At 40.4% G+C, this 19937-nt stretch overlaps 2 protein-coding genes across 4 annotated transcripts in view; one reads left to right on the forward strand and one right to left on the reverse strand.

Annotated features, from left to right (window-relative positions):
* Positions 1–50: 50 nt before the first annotated feature.
* On the forward strand, positions 51–8248 carry LRRC57 (leucine rich repeat containing 57). Of its 3 annotated transcripts, none has more exons than XR_013996207.1 (6): positions 51–258; positions 350–455; positions 565–703; positions 1197–1465; positions 5228–5550; positions 5872–8248. XR_013996207.1 is itself a non-coding variant. In XM_081095202.1 (6 exons), exons 2-6 carry the CDS (start codon positions 372–374, stop codon positions 5911–5913), a joined length of 720 nt encoding a protein of 239 aa, XP_080951328.1. In that variant the 5' UTR covers positions 59–139; positions 350–371; the 3' UTR covers positions 5914–8243. The 3 variants fall into 3 exon arrangements, 2 of the variants coding, with proteins under 2 accessions (XP_080951328.1, XP_080951329.1); XM_081095202.1 differs by having other exon boundaries at positions 59–139; positions 5228–5413; positions 5872–8243; XM_081095203.1 differs by having other exon boundaries at positions 92–258; positions 5228–5413; positions 5872–8243.
* Positions 8249–10711: 2463 nt separating this feature from the next.
* SNAP23 (synaptosome associated protein 23) overlaps positions 10712–19937 on the reverse strand; it is a 45655-nt gene continuing 36429 nt past the window's right edge. Inside the window, exons 6-8 of the mRNA XM_081095212.1 lie at positions 14248–14406; positions 13377–13521; positions 10712–11799 (exon numbers count right to left, since the gene is read on the reverse strand). Coding sequence (XP_080951338.1) covers positions 11734–11799; positions 13377–13521; positions 14248–14406 — 370 coding nt within the window. The 3' untranslated portion in view covers positions 10712–11733. The remainder of the gene's footprint in view (positions 11800–13376; positions 13522–14247; positions 14407–19937) is intronic.

Raw genomic sequence — 19937 nt, forward strand, 5'->3', positions numbered from 1 at the left:
CGGGAATGAGTGGAACGCCCGCCCGACGCGCCGCGCGCTTCGATGACGTCACGGGGCGTGTCCGCTCAGGCGGAAGCCCGGGAAGCGCCCCGCAGGCTCGCGCTCCTCCCGGGTCGTCTCCGGAGTCCGCAGTGAGCAGGTCCGGGGCTCCCGGGTCCCCCGCGGGCTCCTGGCGGCGTCTAGCCTCGGAGCGGCTGCTGCAGCGGCAGGGCCTGGTGGTCGGGCCGCCGGCCCTTCCCTGTCCGAGTTCTGCCGGAGGTGCCGGCGAGGGGGCGGCGCGCAGCCGGGAGGCCGGTGGGGTGGCTGCGCGCCTGGACCGCGCGGTGACAGCTGCACTTCCTTCCCGCAGGGGCCCGAGCCGCGGCGCCAGGATGGGAAACAGTGCCCTCCGCGCTCACGTGGAAACCGCGCAGAAAACCGGGGTCTTTCAGCTGAAGGACCGTGGGCTGACCGAGGTGAGTGAGGCTGGGAGGGACCGGACTGGGGGTGACACGGGGGAAGGGTGGCGGGGGCGGTGAAGTTCACCGGCGAGGGGTTCTCCGCGCTGTGAGCCCCTTTCTCCAGTTCCCTTCAGTGTTACAGAAGCTGACGAGCAATCTCAGGACCATCGACTTATCCAACAACAAGATCGAGAGCCTGCCGCCTGTGATTATCGGGAAGTTCACGCTGCTCAAGAGCCTCTCCTTGAACAACAACAAACTGAGTATGGCTCTGGCGTCTGGGTAGCTTTTGCTACTACTGGTCGGCTGTGAAGGAGGGTGGTGTTCTCTTACAAGCTAATGTTTTGTTATGAAACCGTTCCGGCTGCTCCAGACGCAGGAGAATGTCAGAGTCCCTGAAGTTTTCTCTCTCCTGTAATTACATCTACAAGCCGCCTCTGGTGGTAAAACGGTTGGACTGGGGAGATTTGGACGGGGCAATGGGAGGGGAGGGACTTTCCAAACGCCACGAAATTGCTGTCAGGTTGTGCGGAGGCTCCTGCACAAACTATACACATACACGCTTTCTTGCATTTTGATGGCACTCTCCCTTTCTGAGGGCTATGTTGGTAAAAATGCAATACTTAAAAATGGCACACCTGGGAATTCTGTGTATATTAACAAGAGGCATAGCAGGCTGCCATGTAGCTTTTATAAACATCAGAGGTGGTTTCAGCTGTATCAGATTCAGGTTTCTGTGTTTTTTGTCTTTGCCAGCTGTTCTTCCTGGTGAGTTATGCAATCTGAAAAAACTGGAGACGCTAAGCCTGAACAACAATCACTTGAGAGAGTTGCCGTCTACCTTTGGGCAACTGTCTGCCCTCAAGACCCTGAGCCTCTCTGGGAACCAGCTGCGAGCACTACCACCCCAACTTTGTAACCTGCAGCACCTGGATGTGGTGGATCTCTCCAAGAACCAGATTCGGAGCATACCTGACATAGTGGGGGAGCTGCAGGTCATCGAACTCAACCTCAACCAGAACCAGGTCGAGAGCTTAAGGGTTCCTTTCTAATATATATCCTGAATAATCTGTTTTTCTCTAAACTGTAATCATGGAGCTGGGCATCAGAAGCTGGATGAGAAGTATATTCTATGGGCTGGGCTAATTTCAAGGCCCAAAGTCCCGTGGAGAGAGTTGACACACTGGTTGTGTTGGTTGTGTAGGTATTTTACAGAGGTTGGGATGGGTAATGGGGTGCTAACTTCAAAAGTTAAACTGCTGTCTCACAAATCTTGAAGAGTTCTTCAGATGCTTTTCAAACATGTCTCCAGTCATCTAACAAGGAGCTGTCAGGCCCAGCCAGCATGGCTCAGTGGTTGAGTGTTGACCTATGGACCAGGAGGTCACTGTTCAATTCCCGGTCAGGGCATATGCCCGGGTTGCGGGCTCAAGTGCAGGAGGCAGCCAATCAATGATTCTCTCTCATTATTGATGTTTCTCTCTCTCCCTCTCCCTTTCTCTCTGAAATCAATAATCCTCTAATAAAAGAGAAACATGGTAATTGGCGTACGACCACTACCCTTCCCATTGGCTAATCAGGGTGATATGCAAATTAACTGCCAGCCAAGGTGGCGGCCAGCAGCCAGGCAGCTTGAAACTAACATGAGGCTTGCATGCTTCAGTGACGGAGGACTCCAACATTCCCCGCCTGCCTTGCCGGCCTCTGAGCTTGCAGTTTAAAAAACATTGTAACAAATATAGAAGCTAAACAAAACCCCAGAAACCAGCTTTCAGAGAGCTGGGATCTCAGAGCTGGAGTTGATACAGAGTTTCGATTATAGAACCGAAACAAACCAGATACCTGTTTTCAGCAGCTGAGGCCTCAGAGCTGGAGCCAAGCCTCAGAGCTAAAGCTGGCCCAGAAAAAAAGAAAAAAAAGGAGCAGTTGGGAGCTTCAGTCCCAGCCTGAAAACAGCCCTCAGCCCCTCACCCAGACTGGTCAGGCACCCCAGTGGGGACCCCCACCCTGAAGGGTGTGTGACCAGCTGCAAACAGCCATCATCCCCTCATCCAGGCTGGCCAGGCACCCCAGTGGGGACCCCCACCCTGATCCAGGACACCCTTCAGGGCAAACCAGCCGGCACCCACCCATGCACCAGGCCTCTACCCTATATAGTAAAAGGGTAATATGCCTCCCAGCACCGGGATCAGCGGAGCTGAGAGGCCTCAAGGCACTGGGATCAGCGTGACAGGGGGCAGCGCCCAAACCCCCTGATCGCCCTGCGGCTCTGTGTGTGACAGAGTGCAGTGCCCCAACCCCCCCACCCCACGGGCCCTGCTCTGTGACAGGGTAGAGCCATAACCTCCCCATCGGCCCTGCCCTGAGTGTGACAGTGGCGGCGCCCCAACCCCCTGATCGGCCCTGCTCTGTGCGTGACAGGGGGCAGCGCCCCAACCCCCTGATCGGCCCTGCTCTGTGCGTGACGGGGTGGCGCAGCAACCTCCCCATTGACCCTGCCTTGAGTGTGACAGGGGGCGGTGCCCCAACCCCCCAATCGGCCCTACCCTGAGCATGACTGAGGGTGACATCAAAACCTCCCAATCCGCCCTGCTCTGTGCATGACAGGGGGCGGTGCCCCAACTCCCCAATCGGCCCTGCTCTGAGCCCGACCAGGGGCTGCACCTAGGGATTGGGCCTGCCCTCTACCACCTGGGATCAGGCCTAAGCCAGCAGGTCGTTATTTCCCGAGGGGTCCCAGACTGCGAGAGGGCACAGGCCGGGCTGAGGTACCCCCCCTCCCCCCTGAGTGCACAAATTTTTGTGCACTGGACCTCTAGTATATATATATGTATGTATATATATATATGGAGCTGTCAGAAAGATAGAGTGGAAAAGAGGCTTATACTCATACGTTCTCAGAGTTAGACATTTGAGGTAATCTGTTGTCCTTTTTTGGACATCTTTGTCAATGTGTGTTCTGCTTTTGCTAAGAAACCATCAGCAATAGGCATTCTGGAGATAGCTCATTTCCTTGTTGGACAGCTTTGCTTGTAATATTTGAAATTTGTTTCCATTACTTCGGAAGCTCTTTGGTTATTATGTATAACTAGAGATACAATCTTTGGTTTAGACATAAGACACAGATGTTGAAACATTAAACATAGTGAGATGGGTGGCCTTTAGTTTTTCTAGTGTCTATACTTCTAGATCTGCAGTCCAATACAGTAACCATTAGCCACATGTGGCTATTAAAATTCATTTGAATTCAAAATTCAGTTCCTCAGTTGCCACAAGCCATATTTGAAGTGTTCAAAAACCATGTGTGACACTGGGCTACCATGTTGGGTAGCACAGATACAGACTATTCCAATCATTGCATAAAGTTTTATTGGGACAAAATTATCCTAGATTGTAATGACCTTAAATTATTTATGAAATTCAGTCTGTCTTTGAAGATATTAGCCTCCTCTTTTCCTTAAATGAATATTCTTTTTTTAAAATATATTTTTATTTCAGTGAGGAAGGGAGAGGGAGAGAAAGAAACATCAATGATGAGAGAGAATCGATGATTGGCTGCCTCCTGCACGCCCCACACTGGGGATCGAGCCCACAACCCAGGCATGTGCCCTTGGCCGGAATGGAACCTGGGACCCAACGCTCTATCCACTGAGCCAAACCCGGTAGGGCTTATATGAATATTCTTGAATGTTCTTGAGCTTCTTGGACTATTATGTGGGGGGGAAAACTTAAAAAAAATTGTTAAGCAACAAGTATTAGTTGAGCACTCATTCCACATTCACCTATGCTGATGCCTTTACCAGTGGTTCTCAGATTTTAGTGCCTTAGAATAACCAGGAGAGCTTGTTAAAAGAGATCACTGGACCCCTCAATGTTTTGATTCAGTAGGTCTGGGGTGGGGTTTGAGAGTTTGCACTTCTAAGAAGTTTCCAGGTGATAGTCTGAGATGATACCGGGTGGAGTACATATTTGGTGACTTGGAGCATTTAATGGGCCAAGAGGTGAATGAATTAAAAATACTTGCTTGTTATTGAATTTGAGGGCCTAAAAAAAGAGTGATGCTGTGGAGAATAGACATGCTAAGTTAATTATGATGGTGCAAATGGAAATGTACTAAAAATTGGAGAGGCGTGGAATAGAGGTGAGAGGTTTGAATGTAGATACAGATTTTGAATTCTTAACAGAAATGACGGCTTTAAGAATGAATGGATGAGCTTTCTAAGAGAAAGTTTAGACAGATGATCAAATATTAAATAATAGAGGCTAGTGCTTGAAAAATGTCCATAGGAACAAGAAAGGACGCAAAAAAAAAAAAAGTTAAAAATGAGGAATTATTCAAAAGTTAGAAATACTCAGTACTTAGATACAGTAGGGAGTTTCAAGGAAGGGATAGTACAACCAAGCATTTATATACTCATAAAAGATTGGCAGTGAATGTACCAAAATGTTTATTGCTGGTAGATTGCAGTTCTTTTCTTTAAATTTAAAAACTTGACCCTGAAGTCTCCTATAATAAATAGTGCTTTTATTATCAGAAAATTTTATTTCCAAAAAGCCACTGGTACCAAAAGCAAGTTCTCCTTCCCCGCCCCCCAAAAAAGTGGAGGAGTGGTAACAGATGCTACATGACAAAGGCTTCTGGAATGAGTAGGTAGTAAGAAAATGGAGGCGGTAAAAAGAGAACTAGGACAAATTGTCAGGTAAAGGTTTTCTGTTTTAATTTAGTAAAAAAATAACCATTACAGTGCTTATACTTTTTCCTATTATTCTTTTTTGTTGTTAAATAGATATCTCAGATCTCAGTAAAGATATCTTGCTGTCCTCGCCTTAAAGTTCTTCGCCTGGAAGAGAACTGCCTTGAGCTCAGCATGCTTCCACAGAGCATCCTCAGTGATTCCCAGATCTGTCTGCTTGCTGTGGAAGGCAACCTTTTTGAAATAAAGAAACTTCGAGAACTAGAAGGCTATGAGAAGGTATGTATTCATATACTTCTGCATTTCTAGTCACTGCTCCAGAGAAGAGAATGGTGAAGTGACCCACATGAATGTTTATAGCCACAGGCTGCATGGATAATCCTATTTGTCAACAGGATCTGTTTCCCATTCTGGAGGTGAGTTCTAAAAGTCAGCCAAATTCTTGTACCAAGATGTACTGGTATATACACTCGTATTGTACCAAGATGACTTTTTCTCTAGACAGTGTAAAGCATCTTTGTCTTTTGATAGGTTTTCTATTAAAATATCAAAGAAAAGTTTAACAGACCCCAAAACTATGTACTTTAGATTTGCATTTAAAATAGGTAGATTTTGTAGGAAATGAGGGACCATATCCAATAAAAACCTAAATGGGAAAAAAAAATCATATGAAAAAGGTTAGTATTTGCTCATGCCAAAACAGCACATATATATTTTTTTTCTTTCATGACTTTTAGTACATGGAGAGGTTCACGGCCACCAAGAAGAAGTTTGCATGATGTTCTCCACCAGCGTGGGAATGCTTATAGGACATTAATTTGGAACCTGCTGCAATCTGGCTGAAGCAAAGGCTCCTGTTGCTGCCAAGGATGTCTGCAGTAAGGAGCTGATACTCCAGGAGATTATATTGCATTTGATCTCTTTCCTTTCCAGAGCTTATCTTAAATAAGCAAAAAGGAATCAACAGACAGGAAGAATTCTCCATTTTGAGTCATGAATAGGGCAACGGACAATGCTGATCTTCATCGTTAGTTTGGTTGTAAGAAACCAATAGCTAGTTGCTATTTTTACAGTGAGGGGATGCTGCCTGGTAATAGAAGAGCTCCACGCCACAGCTTGAAATTTCATGTGTATTTTCAGTGAGTGAGCTTTCATAAAATCAGCTGCCATCCCACTTCTGTGTTAACATTTCACATTTTTATGATACTGAAATAACTTGTTGAGAGGCTGCTATGGTTAATCTAAGGATCTGTGTTTTGTTCCAGTCCATCAGTTCAATTATAGTATTTATACTTGGAATTTAGGATGTACATAAACGTGTGACTGTCTTGATTAAAAGTGTACCTTGTCAGAGAAGCTTCACTACAACACTAAGACATGTTCCCAAGGCTGCAGTAGCAACTTCTTTACTATTGCAGGTGCCTTATCGGTAGAGGGCTCTGAAGAGCTAGAACCATATATGCAAAACTTGTAAGATACAAGGGTTTTAATAATCAAGATTTTCCTGAAGCTTTGTTAGAAATAATGTCTTATTTCTGGTAATCCTTTTCTCCTTTTTGTATTTTATAACTCTACTAATCAAATTACCTGTCAAAAAGCAACTATAGTATTTTAAAACAACCTACGTTTATCAAGTTTATTCTCTGAATGAGAGAATATATTAAATAAAGAATTTTTAATGAACTTTTTGGCTGGAAGAAAGGTTCATCCTTTAATAGAAAACAGGAAAACTAACCTGTAAATGGCCTTTTGTTTGAAAATAAACTGATTAGGAAGAAATGTTTCATGTTGAGATTGCATAAGTACTGCAATGCCTTCATGTGACTGACAAACATCTTGTGGTAGTGGAACCATGTTTATTAAGAGAAACTGAAGGTACAAAGGTAGATGGTTTCAAATTGTTACTGATATGAATCTGTCATTTTTTGAAGTTTTGTCTTGTCCAAGGGGCTATTATTTACAATATATTTATAGTTCTTGTTTTACAAACCTAGTTTGACCTTTGAGATCATAGGAGCCTAGTATTTAATCTATATGAGGAAGTCTCTGGCCTTCAGTCTGGTCTGGGTATTCTTTTTCCCATGTTATTTTCTGTTTCTCAATTTGGGGAGGAATAGTTTATCATTCTTGAGTTTTATAAAAACAAAAAACTTCAATCTTATTGATTAGTTAAATGGACAATTAACATTTCTCTATTTTATCAGTACTTATCATCTAATAAATAAGAACTTATAAATTAAACTTAAATGTCCCCAGCCATTTAATTACTAGTTGGAGTTTTAAAAAAAATCTCCAACTCATCCAGTCGGTGTGGCTCAGTGGTTGAGTGTCAACCTAAGAACCAGGAGGTCATGGTTCAGTTCCTGGGCAGGGCACATGCCCAGGTTGTGGGCTCAACCCCAGTGTGGGGTGTGTAGGAAGCAGTCGATCAATGATTCTCTCTCATTCTTCATGTTTCTATCTCTCTCTCCCTCTCCCTCTCTGAAATCAAGAAAAAAAATATTTTTTAAAAATCCCCAACCCTAAGGACAATGACTACTACCTTTCACAACTTGGACCCAACCTTATTTCCAGATATCCTTTCTTCACTCTCATTCGCCTGCCTAGTCATACCAGATTATTCTGCTCTTTAAATCCACAGTGCAATGTTTCTGTCCTTCTAACTGCCTTTATACATTGGTTTGTCAGTCAGAAATGCCCTCTCTTATTAACATGCTCTTTCCCTGTCTAAGCCCCTTTCTAAGTCTAAGTCGAATTAGCTGCTCCTCCATCTGTTACAATAGCACTTCTCACATTTTGTATCCATCTGTCTCTTGCTAGACTGAACTACTTGATGGCAGGTACTATTTAAAGTAATGTATCCAAAGTTACAGTACACAAGCATTTAAGACTTAAAAATGAACCAACAAAGCAGGTTGACTTGTGGTCTGGAGACCCACATTCTATTGGCCACCAGCCCTAAGTCATCTACATTCTTTTAGGGCTTGGGTGGAAGTCAGTGTAGATACTGAATAAGATTATAGGCCTTGCAATTCTTGAGAATCTCTTTGCAGAGACTTTGTCCAGCACAGAGTTAGGTGCTCAATAAATAAAACCTATCCCCCCTCCCAAAGTAAAAAAAAAAAGATTATAGGCCTCGGAATGAGAAAGACCCTGGTTTGAATCCAAAGTCTGTCATTTAGTAGCTTTATGAATTAGAGCAATTTATTCTCATCTGTAATATGGGCCTCCTACCTTTCAGGTATGTTGGGAGGATATAGTGAAAAGATACATAAGAAGGCAGCACAGTGCCCATGACAGTAAGCATTTAATAAATGGCACCATTTATTTCATCTGTAAGATATTAAAATAGAATTTAGCAAGTTGTACAGAAATGGAAAGCTTTCATCAGATACAAAGTTAAAAAGGAGAATAAGGAACTTAGATATCAATCTGAGAAATATAAATCTGACGACAGTAACTTAATATTCTAGTCGAGAGTGACCTGAAGAAAATAGCATTTGCCTGGCCGGTGTGGCTCAGTTGTTTAGGCATTGTCCCGTGAACTAAAAGGTTGCCGATTTGATCCCCAGTCGGGGCACTTGCTGGGGTTTCAGGCTCAATCTCCAGTAGAGGTTGTGCATGGGCCAGCTGATAGATGTTTTGCTCTTATATTGATGTTCATTCTCTCTCCCTCTTCCTCTCTCTAAAAATCAATAATACTTTTTTAAAAATCAGCTCTGGTCAGCATTGCTCAGTATTTGGAGCGTTGGCCCCAGCAATGAAGGGTCACTGGTTTGATTCCTGGTCAAGGGCACGTATCTGGGTTGCAGGAGGCAACCAATTGATGTTCTCGCTTCACATTTAATGTTTTTCCCTCCCACCTCCTTTCCTCCCTTCCACTCTCTCTAAAAATCAATGGAAAAAATATCCTCAGGTGAGGATTAACAAAAAAAGAAAATAGCATCAAAAGAAACAAATAGAAACTAATTCTAAGTACAATTCGGTATAGGATGTCTGGGAAGTAGAAATTTAAGTTAAGGGAATATTCACAATCCACACATGACATGAAAATATCTAGGGTTGAAGTGGTAATAAAGGATGAATTAAAACTGAAGAAAAAAAGGCACAACCATATGGGATAAGACTGAAAATATGGAGAGCTTATTGTTAAAAAAATTAAGTAAATGCTTTTAGGAAGGGCATTTAGTTATAGCACAGTCCCCAGTGTTTTATACCTTCTTATTTTACACATGTTCCATCACCTGCCAAACTACTCTCTTCATCATGGAGCATTTCTATTATGTAGGGTCTAAAAATGAATCTCACTTTAAATTATTTTCCTCTTCATTCCCATGTTAACTGTATCTTCTCTCTCTTTTTTTAATCCTCACCTGAGGATATTTTCCCATTGATTTCTCAAGAGAGGAAGGAAGGGGGAGAGACAGAGAGAAACATCCATATGAGACACATCAATTGGTTGTCTCCTGCACACGCCCCACCAGGACTAGGGATTGAGCCTGCAACCGAGGTACATACCCTTGACTGGAATTGAACCTGGGACCCTTCAGTCCTCAGGCCAGCGCTCTATCCACTGAGCCAAACCGCTAGGGCAACTGTATCTTCTCAAGTGGGTTGTAGTTCTCTCTCATAAAAACTATCCTTTTGTGGGGAGCAGCTACAGTGTTTGGACAGGTTTGAGCCTTGGACTGATGAGAGGGCACAGTCCTCTCACGGCCACGTGCAAGTCCCAGCTTGGAGGGCAGGGCCTTCCCAGAACAATTATAGCCAGCAGCTGTAGTTGTAAGCTTGAACCTATGTTCCGAACACGTGGCCCCACGTGCCTGAGTGATGTAGGCTTGATAGAGTTCAGGTGCATGTAGTTGAGTAGGATTGAAACCCACGAGAATGTTGTAAACATCCTGACCACGCCCTTACTTTGCCTGGTGGAATCTGCTATAAAATAAAGACACGGCTTGTGGGCGCTGGCGCTGTCTCTCAGAGAAGCAGCCTCCCACCGAGACCCAGCTTTCATTCTCTTGTCAGTCTATTCTAAGCCTTATCAGCCGCCCCCACTGAGGTTCACCCTTGGCCGTGCTGGTGCGGCACATCCTTTCAGTCATTAGTGTATTGAAGCTCAAATGAGTAAAAGACTAGTAATGATTAAAATGTACCTCATGACAAATCATAGAATGGAAAGTCCTACCAGTACTTCCAATAAAAATGGTAAAGGTGCTTTCTCTTGTGAATGCTTCTTGATTTATGGACCTTTTCCTTTACTCAATTTGTTACATAAGAGCTGATGAAATGGTTGCCCCCCCCCCCCTCCAAAAAAGTCATAGAAACACACCTATTTTGAAAGAACAATTTCATTAGTTACAAAATTTAATTGTAAGGATCAAGAAGTGGTTATCGGTCAAACCAAACCACATTAATAGTTTTGATGTGTACAGGTGCCAGCTTTTCAATAAAGGTGACAAATACCAATCAGATTCTTATAACACTGTTCAGGATCTAAACAAGTGTGATTCTGAACATAGTTCAATACACAAGGCTAAAAGAATGATAGTGCAATCATCAATAATAAAAACAAAGGCATAATTTTCCAAATCAATTTTAGTTAAACAGAATTCTAAAGTCTAAATCTACATAAAACAAAAACCTAATGATTTTTCTACCTGAGATCAAAACAAGTTTATATTTTCCTATCTAAACATAATTCTTGGCATTGAGGTAAATCTGAAATCATGTGAAATATTTTGTCAAACATTCCCCCCAAATTTTAAGCCCTGCTTTAGACAGAAATTCTCATGTTACAATACACATTTAAATATTTTTCTTCAAAGACTAATGATAAATTTATGAGGTTAATAGGCTTGAATTAGAACCATGATACTAATAATATGAAAATAAAAAGCCATTCATTTGTTCCTGTATGGTGCAATATGAAATGTGATCACAGACTCTATGTACATATATGAATCATCAAGAGTTCAGGAATTAAACTCACTTTAAGAAAACTCATCCCATTCTTTTTTGAAGCAGAGGTTTCAAAGTTGTGATGTATAACAAAAATATTGTATATAAGAGCTCCAAAACCAAGTAATAGCTTAAATTGGCAATAACTGCAACTTAAAATCTAAACCCAACTAGATCTTAACTGCGGCTATGCAACTTATTGCTTTGTGGCCTGAAGGTTTTACTGAGGTAACAACCTCTTATCTCTTGCTTCTCCTCCTTGCACTCCCCCACCCCTGTCCCCAGCTTCCTATTTCGTGGCTGTCTTTGGCAATGCTTCCAAATAATGAAAGCACAAGAACCTACTCCAGTAAATGAGAAGGGTGAAAAACAATGCTATATATGATGTATAAAAACCAAGCTAAGAGTATAAACTGAGAAAGAAAATATTAGAAGGAAGGCTGAGCAGCAGTCTACCCTCAAGGAAAAAAGAGAAAATAAAAAACGGGGGGTGGGGGGGTGGGGGTGTGACTCCTTGCCCCTCTTCCACATTATCTCCTGATCAGAAGAGTGTGGAACCAAAATTTCAAACTCTGAAAAGGCAATGACTCTGAAGGAAGAGCTAGATAAGTGAATAAATGGTAAAGAAGTACAGCAGTACTTTAGCTGTCAATGAGTTTCTTTGCTCTGGCATTGGCACCTTCAATACGATCTTTGTTGGTGTCAGCCTGAAAAAAAAAGAAAGACACCAGCATTACTTCACAAGGTAAGTTAATCTAATAAAAGTTAAATTCCAGCTTGGCCACTATGGTTCAGCGGTTAAGCATCAACCCAGGAACCAAGAGACTGCTGTTTCGATTCCTGGTCAGGGCACATGCTGGGGTTGCGGGCTCAATCCTCAGTAGGCAGCCAATCAATGATGTTCTTCTCTCCTCTCTCATCAATGTTTCTATCTCTCTATCAAAATCAATTTTTAAAAAAACATTAAAAAAGTTAAATTTCATACACTTGGAGTAATTGATACACTCAGGAAATTCAGGAAACAATTGAAGTCACATTACAAAATTCATCTTGGGCAAGAACTGATAATATCAAATTAATTTGGAAAAAACTGGGTGTATAAATATGATGAAGGTATAACAGAACTTGCCAGTATTTCTTTTTTTTAAAAAAATATCCTTTTATTGATTTCAGAGAGGAAGGGAGAAGGAGAGATAGAAACATCAATGATGAGAGAGAATCATTGACCGTCTGCCTCCTGCACACCCGCTACTGGGGATCATCAAGCCAGCAACCTGGGCATGTGCCCTTGGCTGGAATGGAACCTGGGACCCTTCAGTCTGCAGGGGACACTATCCACTGAGCCAAACCAGCTAGGGTAACTTGCCAGTATTTCATGAATTCTACATTTTTTTCACAGTTTAACATGTCTGAAACTGAGATACATCTTATAATCAATGGCATTTAGATGCAACAAAATATAAGAATGCTCTTCTTTGCTACTGATCTGACCTGGTGGGAGTCCCCTGAACGGAATCACAGAATCCCATTTGGAGTTATCCTAAGTCTAACACAGAGATTGAAATAACCTTCCCCAAGACCTTTAGAACAGATGTATTACCACAGCCACATCAATATATGAATTAAAATGATGGGTAATATGTAGCCTAAACCCCTTTGAAAGCATCATTTGCCTCAATAAAATCCATTTTAAGTGACTCCACAGTGAGTCAAGCTTAAAAACTTACCCTATGCTTTAAAGTACACTGATACTTCAATAAGTAACAATGAATAAGAACGGCATTTAGATAAGACACATCAAAACATTGAACACAATTTCACTTGCAGTGTCTTTTACATTATATGAAGTAAAAAGAAAAGCAATCACCCTTTTTCACTACTCATAGGACTCTTATTTTGTGTGCCCATTCCACATGATCCATTCTGCAGAACTGATTTTTACCTTAAGGACTTATGAGAATTCAGGAACTTACTAATTTATTATTTAACAACAACAACAACAATAAAAACAACTCCAAAAGCTAACTTGCTCATTCGGGAGAAAGGTTAGAGATTCTAAGCTTCATGTGTAAAATTTTAAATGAAACCATTTCATTCCAAGTTCTTGGCTTCAAAATGAACCAATTGCCATAAGCAAAAGAAAAACTTAGCTATTGTTTTTCAATGTGCAAAAACTGGCTGCTTCATCAAAACTCTTAACACCGGTGAGGACAGGGTCCAAATATCCATTACTAAAACACTATACTAGATGTCTCATTTTCCGATGGTACTAAGAAACTTTTACCTTTTCTGTGATCCGGTCTATTTGTCGATTCTGAGCCTCAATCTCATTGCCCATGTCCAGGGCCATGTTTTTTAAATTTCCTAGGATATTGCCCACTTGACTCAGGTTCTCTTCCATTTCATCTTCTCTGGCATCATTTGTTATACTATCACAAAAAGATAGTTAATTCAGTTTTTGATGAATTCTAAATGGACTAAGTCTGGATTTAGTTTGCATAAAAACAAGCAACCAAAATTACTTTAAGCAGTGTTAGACCCAAGAAAACGTAGGTTACATTAGAAGCATTCCATAGTAAAAATGGAAAGACTAATAAAAGAGAGCAAGTGTCTTAAAGCTATGTAAGAGACAATTAAGTAACAACTCTGGGACAGTGGTTCTCAAAGTGTGACTCCCAGTATAACCTGGAAACTTAGACACAAAACATGCTAATTCTTACATTCCATTCCAGATCTACTGAAACAGAATGGAAGTAGATCCCAGCAATTTGTGTTTTAACAAGCCTTCCTACAACAAAGTTGAGTAGTTGCAACAAAGACTGTATGGCCTGCAAAGTCTGAAATATTTATTATCTGACTCTTTATAGCTATTCTTATAGGGATTTGGTTAACCCCTGCTCTAGAGGATACATTTTAAAACATTTTCTTATTTACATCTTACATCAGTAATTTGGAAAGTGCTGAAAAATATAAAGAAAAATCCATAATTGAAGGCCGATATACCACAGTAAACATTTTGTCAGAAGGCTGATTTTAAAATGAAATAAATGCTATTTCTAACTGATGAGTTAGGATTCATGTATAACTATACCCATCTTCCTCAGTGAGCCATTCATTTAGGAAAGGGATAAAAATATTGAAAGGAGCTGGCATACCGTTTAATGTATCCATCCTTGGCTGCTCCTGTGGCTGCTTGCTGAGGCTGACCATTTGTTACTCGGCCTGGCTGCTTAGATACTACATTGCTAGAAGAGTTGTCTCCACCATCTCCCCATGTTGCCTTATAGGCCTTACCAGACTCAAAGTTCTTTGTCCTATAAAAGAGTCAGGAGTGCACAGAGACCACAAAAAGCAGGAGAGGGAGAGTTGTAATTATTAGTGCTTGTTACCTTCAGGATGACCTTTGTACCCTTACCATAATAGCCACATACATACATACAGCTAAATCTAGATTATCTGTACTCTGAACCATCACAATATGGCATAGGAATAAAGATTAATTTTAATGCCCACTGACATTAAAAATTTTTTTTTTTTAAAGTTCAAGTACTTCCACCAAATCTTCATTAAGCAGTTAGCAAGTAGCAAAATGTATTTTTATTTTTTAGGCTCCCTCAGCCACTGACACTCTCCAGAAAAGAGGTTAATGGGCACTAGGAAAAAAGTGTTCTTAGGCAAAGTGTTCTGGGATGCCTTAAGAGGTTCCTTGGTGGCATCTCAGAGGTTGATGAGGGATGGAAGAGTAAAAAGGCTGAGTAGGCAATACTTAGACCCCAAATGCCCCTTACTTGAACCAGAGCAGTTCCAATTTATCAGTTTTATTAAGTTAGAAATTTGCACTAAAACTTAAAAAGGATTTCTTAACAAACATCATAAAGGAAAGGCATGAATTACTTCCAAACTGAAAAATCAATAACTAACTAACAATCTTGGCCAAACTGGTACCAGGTATAAATCCTTTGGTTTAGGACTTTTTCATTTAAGAATTTACTTTTTCTACCGAAACCGGTTTGGCTCAGTGGATAGAGCGTCGGCCTGCGGACTGAAGGGTCCCAGGTTCGATTCTGGTCAGGGGCATGTACCTGGGTTGCGGGCATATCCCCAGTAGGAGATGTGCAGGAGGCAGCTGATCGATGTTTCTAACTCTCTATCTCTCTCCCTTCCTCTCTGTGAAAAATCAATAAAATATATTTTAAAAAAAAAAAAGAATTTACTTTTTCTAATTTAAAAAAAAACCAATCCTAAATCCAGGCCTCTTAAAAATAAAAGCATAGGCTTTCGATGTAACCAAAATAGCCAAAAATCAGCCAAAGCCAGAATTTTACCAAGGGATTTACTACTCAAACTGGTATAAATAGCAATGGTATACTTAAGTGACTTTAAAATAGCTATTACAGCTCAGCAGTTGACTATTGACCTAGTGGCTCAGCAGTTGAGCATTAACCCAGGTACCAAGAAGTCATTGGGCCCCAGGTTGCTGGCTCAATCCCAAGTAGGAGGCAGCAGATCAATGATTCTCTCTCATCATTGATGTTTCTATCTCTCTCTCCCTCCCCCTTCCTCTCTGAAATCAATAAATTTTAAAAAAGAAAAGAAAAAATAGCTATTACAAAAAAATAACACAAATAAAACGTTTTACTGATTGAGTAGGTACAGTTTCATTCATACAATTTTAGTTTTTTTCTATATACATAAGCAAAGCAGAATATGGCTATAATACTGGCCTCTAATTTATTCCACATAATATGTTAATGAGGAAGTTTTGAAACTACAGAAGCAGAGGAGATATTCTATAAAAATAGTGGCTCCTTCTTTAATAGGCATGTGAGGATTCATTTTTTGCAAACACAGAATTAGATCTTGGACCTTAATCATTAATGCTAAAGAAAGGGTACTACTACTTTTTTGATAAGAGGCACTGAAAAGGTAAACAAATCTATGAACACTAAAGAGCTAGTTCTCAAAGTGCCTTTCCTGGTTCCACTTTAAATTCTCACAAATAATTTCCAATGTATGCAATTATGTTTTATTAATTACTTTGTCTAATAATAAGCTATGATAAATCTTTCCTGGAACAAGGTGGGATTATATATTTTTAAATGTATAATTATCTGTTAGTTTGGTGAAACCAATTTACATGTATTCTTCGTTAATAAGGTGGATCTCAGGCAAAATTCTAAAGCAGAGTAATAGCCAGTAAACAAAATAAACATTAGTTTTTCAGAAAGTGAATAACCAGATATATTATAATAGGAATAATATAAAATAAGTGGGATTTTTATCAACATGTCAGATTGTAGAAAAGGTCAAAGACTGAGGGCTGGAATCCGTAAGTCACTAAATATTGACACCATGTTTCTGAAAGTCTACTCTTTATGTATTAAGACAGGACTTGTGGGCTCTTGGTCTATCAGGAGATATATACATGTTCCAACCTCCTTCTCAACTTTAAGAGATAATATTTGAAATTCCTTAAATTTTTTAGAATTCTTCCTTTCACAATTAGATATAAGGGGCATAAGATGCAAACAAACTGTTTTAACATGATATGAATGAGGTTCAATTAAGCCAGTCTATAAATGAAGAATCTGACTGGTTACTAAACCCTTATCCCTTTAAGAGGAATGGATCTCTGAAGATGTTCTTCTAATATCAAGGAGAAATGATACAAAAAGCTGACTTTGAATTTTTTTCTTTTTACAGCTTTGCATTGGATTGTCATGTTTATTTTTAAACAGGTTGCATGTTTATGAAGAAGTGATTTTTAAATGCTGTTGGTTTCATATCTTCACCCTTGTGATAGGTCCATTTCTCTTTCAGCACCTCCACTCTGGGTAATACCTTCTAGTTGCTCATGATCCTGCCACTTGCCAATATTACCCTGGAGCTTCTCCCACCAAATTAGAACACCTTTGAAAGTTACCAATTTTTAAGGGCATTGTCAGGTAGCTGCCAAACTAATAAAAATAATAATGGTTTTAATTTAATTTAATTTGTCTTCTTACAAAGGGTCTTAAATGCTTTAAAGGTAATATTATCCTAATTTGAGCACCAGAGTGACCTGGATGGTTTGAACATACAGATGCACAGGTTACACTATAAAAATTCTGCTTCAATATGTATGAAGCCTGGGAATTTTTGTTGTTTCTGTTTTAGGTCATTAGCTACCCAGGCAGGGAAGATTAACACTGTTCCAAGGGACTTACAATCTGTTTTAGAAGTATTTTAGATTACCATAATAGTCTTTGCTTTTCTATATATTGAGACACTGAAGAATTGATCTAGAGCAGGGGTGGGAACGTCCAGCCCAAGGGCTGTATAAGGCCTGTGAAATCATTTGGTCTGGCCCTGCCAAGGCATTAGGAGTCAGTTAATTAAATGTTTGACCAAGTACAGCAGGCTAATTTTTAGGTTGATAATTTTGTATGGGCCTGCGAATGATGTTATAAATATCCAAATGGCCCTTGGCAGAAAAAGGGTTCACCACCCCTGATCTAGAGGAAGCAAAGGTAAAACCCAGAAATTTTTCTTTTTTTTAAAGCTACAAGATTTAGCTCAGCTGGTAGAGCATCGACCCATAAACCAGGAGGTCACAGTTTGATTCCTGGTCAGGGCACATGCCCGGGTTTTGGGCTTTATCCCCAATGGAGAGTGTGCAGGAGGCAGCCAATCAATGATTCTCTCTCACCATTGATATTTCTCTCTCTCCCTCTCCTCTTCTCTCTCTGAAATCAATAAAAATATTTTTTCTAGCCGAAACCGGTTTTGCTCAGTGGATAGAGCGTCGGCTTGCGGACTGAAAGGTCCCAAGTTCGATTCCGGTCAAGGGCATGTACCTGGGTTGCGGGCACATCTCCAGTAGGAGATGTGCAGGAGGCAGCTGATCGATGTTTCTCTCTCATCGATGTTTCTAACTCTCTATCTCTCTCCCTTCCTCTCTGTAAAAAATCAATAAAATATATTTAAAATATATATATATATATATTTTCTAAAAAGCTACGAGATTTGCAGTAAATTGACTTGAACCCTAATCCCAAACCTGACATTCAGTAGCTGTAAAACCTCAAGCAAACTTCCATCTCTTGAGTTTTATGTAAAACTAAGATAGTAACAATACATAGTTCACAGAGCTATGAAAAGTTCTGTTGATAATGGATGCAAAATTGCTTAGTAAAGCATTAGACAAAAAATTTCATTCTTTGGCTTCAACCTCAACCTCAACCTGATCCTTAGGTAACAGTTCATGCCTTTAAAGTGCACAGATTACCAATTAGCATGTTACTCTTCTGGCCCATTAACATTCCCTAGCTTTGAGATCTATAAGTAGCTGAATATAGTTGGCATATGTTCACATAACAAGACATCTAGGCCCAGGATGTTTTGGTTTACAGTAAAAAAATAATGATTTTGACCTGGCCGGTATGGTTCAGGGTTGAGCAGTGACTATGAACCAGGGGGTCACGGTTCGATTCCCGGTCAAGGTACATGCCCAGTAGGGTGTGTACAGGAGGCAGCAGATCGATGATTCTTTCTCTCCCCGTCCCCCTTCCTCTTTTTGAAGTCAATAAAAACATATTTTTAAAAATAAGGTTCTGATCCGCAACAGAACTCTTTTGCATAATAAAATTTATAGCCCCTCTAGGAAGAAATTAGACTTCATGATAAAATGTTACTCAAATTTGTGAGTTTAATGCAATTAAGAACTCTATCAGTTTAAGAAGTCTAATAACCTTTAACCATTTTTCCCCCAAATAAATCTCGTTGAAAAATGACAGGTTTGAAATAAAAATGTAAAATATCCCTTAATTAATTTAACGTCTATAAAAGCAGAAAACAAGTATCAAGATAAGAACAAATAACTTTAACAGTTTCTTTTTCTAGTTTTGGTTGTCAGCATTCGTACTAACTGATTAGCAAAAAGCAAGCCAAATATTAGCCAAATTTCTTTTATATCAAGGAGAAAAGGGGTAAAATAAATATCAATTATAGTATGTATGTGTATTTCTCTCTCGTGTGTGTGTGTGTGTGTGTGTGTGTGTGTGTGTGTGTGGTTTTGGATGACCAGACTACATGGAAGAAGAAAAAGGAGACCAAGAAAAAAACAGGGTGAAAATCAAATACTTAATTTTCTAACACTTAACCACAGTCTTCATAATTCCCATAAAGATCCAAAATGAAGGAGTGAAACATTATAGTAAACAGTAGTCTGACTAGAGGGTTAACTTTCATAAAAACCAAGATTAGTTAGCTCCATATTAATTTAACATGAAACTATAGAAAACTAACACATGACATATTAGGAATTATGGAACAGATCGTAACATATACAAAGAGGGGGGAACCTTTATTTTAAAAAAGCAGATACTAAATATTGGTAACATTTTAAATTCATATCCCACCTTGTTCCAAATGACATTTAAGATGACTGGATTGGGCAATTAATTCCTCAATTTGGTAATGACCTAAATGGTAGGGAATCCAAAGTATTACAAGCAACACTTTAATAGAGAAAATCTTGATTCTGGAACCAGAAAGGAGTAGGAAAACTTAATAAAAGATAGGATGCTGAAATCAAAGTCTATAGAAAGAGATAGATTTAGCCTGAATTCACTTACATTTGATCAGCAATAGGACAGCAATTCTCTAAAAGGATCAACCTATTTAAAACCCCTTAGGCCCTGGCTGGTGTGCCCAGTGGTTGGAACGTCGGCCCACCAACCAAAGGGTCTTGGGTTCGATTCCCAATAAAGGGCACATACCTGGGCTGCAATCTGATCCCGGGCCATAGTGGTAGGCAACTAATTGATGTGTCTCTCTCACATCGATGTCTCTCTCTCTCTCTCCC

The sequence above is a fragment of the Myotis nattereri genome (assembly GCF_964212035.1).
Source record: "Myotis nattereri genome assembly, chromosome: 1".
NCBI lineage: Eukaryota > Metazoa > Chordata > Mammalia > Chiroptera > Vespertilionidae > Myotis > Myotis nattereri.

Bases quoted from the DNA above. Each gene is read 5' to 3' on its own strand.
- LRRC57 (XM_081095202.1), top strand. From the start codon at position 372: ATGGGAAACAGTGCCCTCCGCGCTCACGTGGAAACCGCGCAGAAAACC. The intron at 704-1,196 runs GTATGGCTCTGG...TGTCTTTGCCAG, and splicing joins CTTGAACAACAACAAACTGA to CTGTTCTTCCTGGTGAGTTA. The intron at 5,414-5,871 runs GTATGTATTCAT...CATGACTTTTAG, and splicing joins AACTAGAAGGCTATGAGAAG to TACATGGAGAGGTTCACGGC.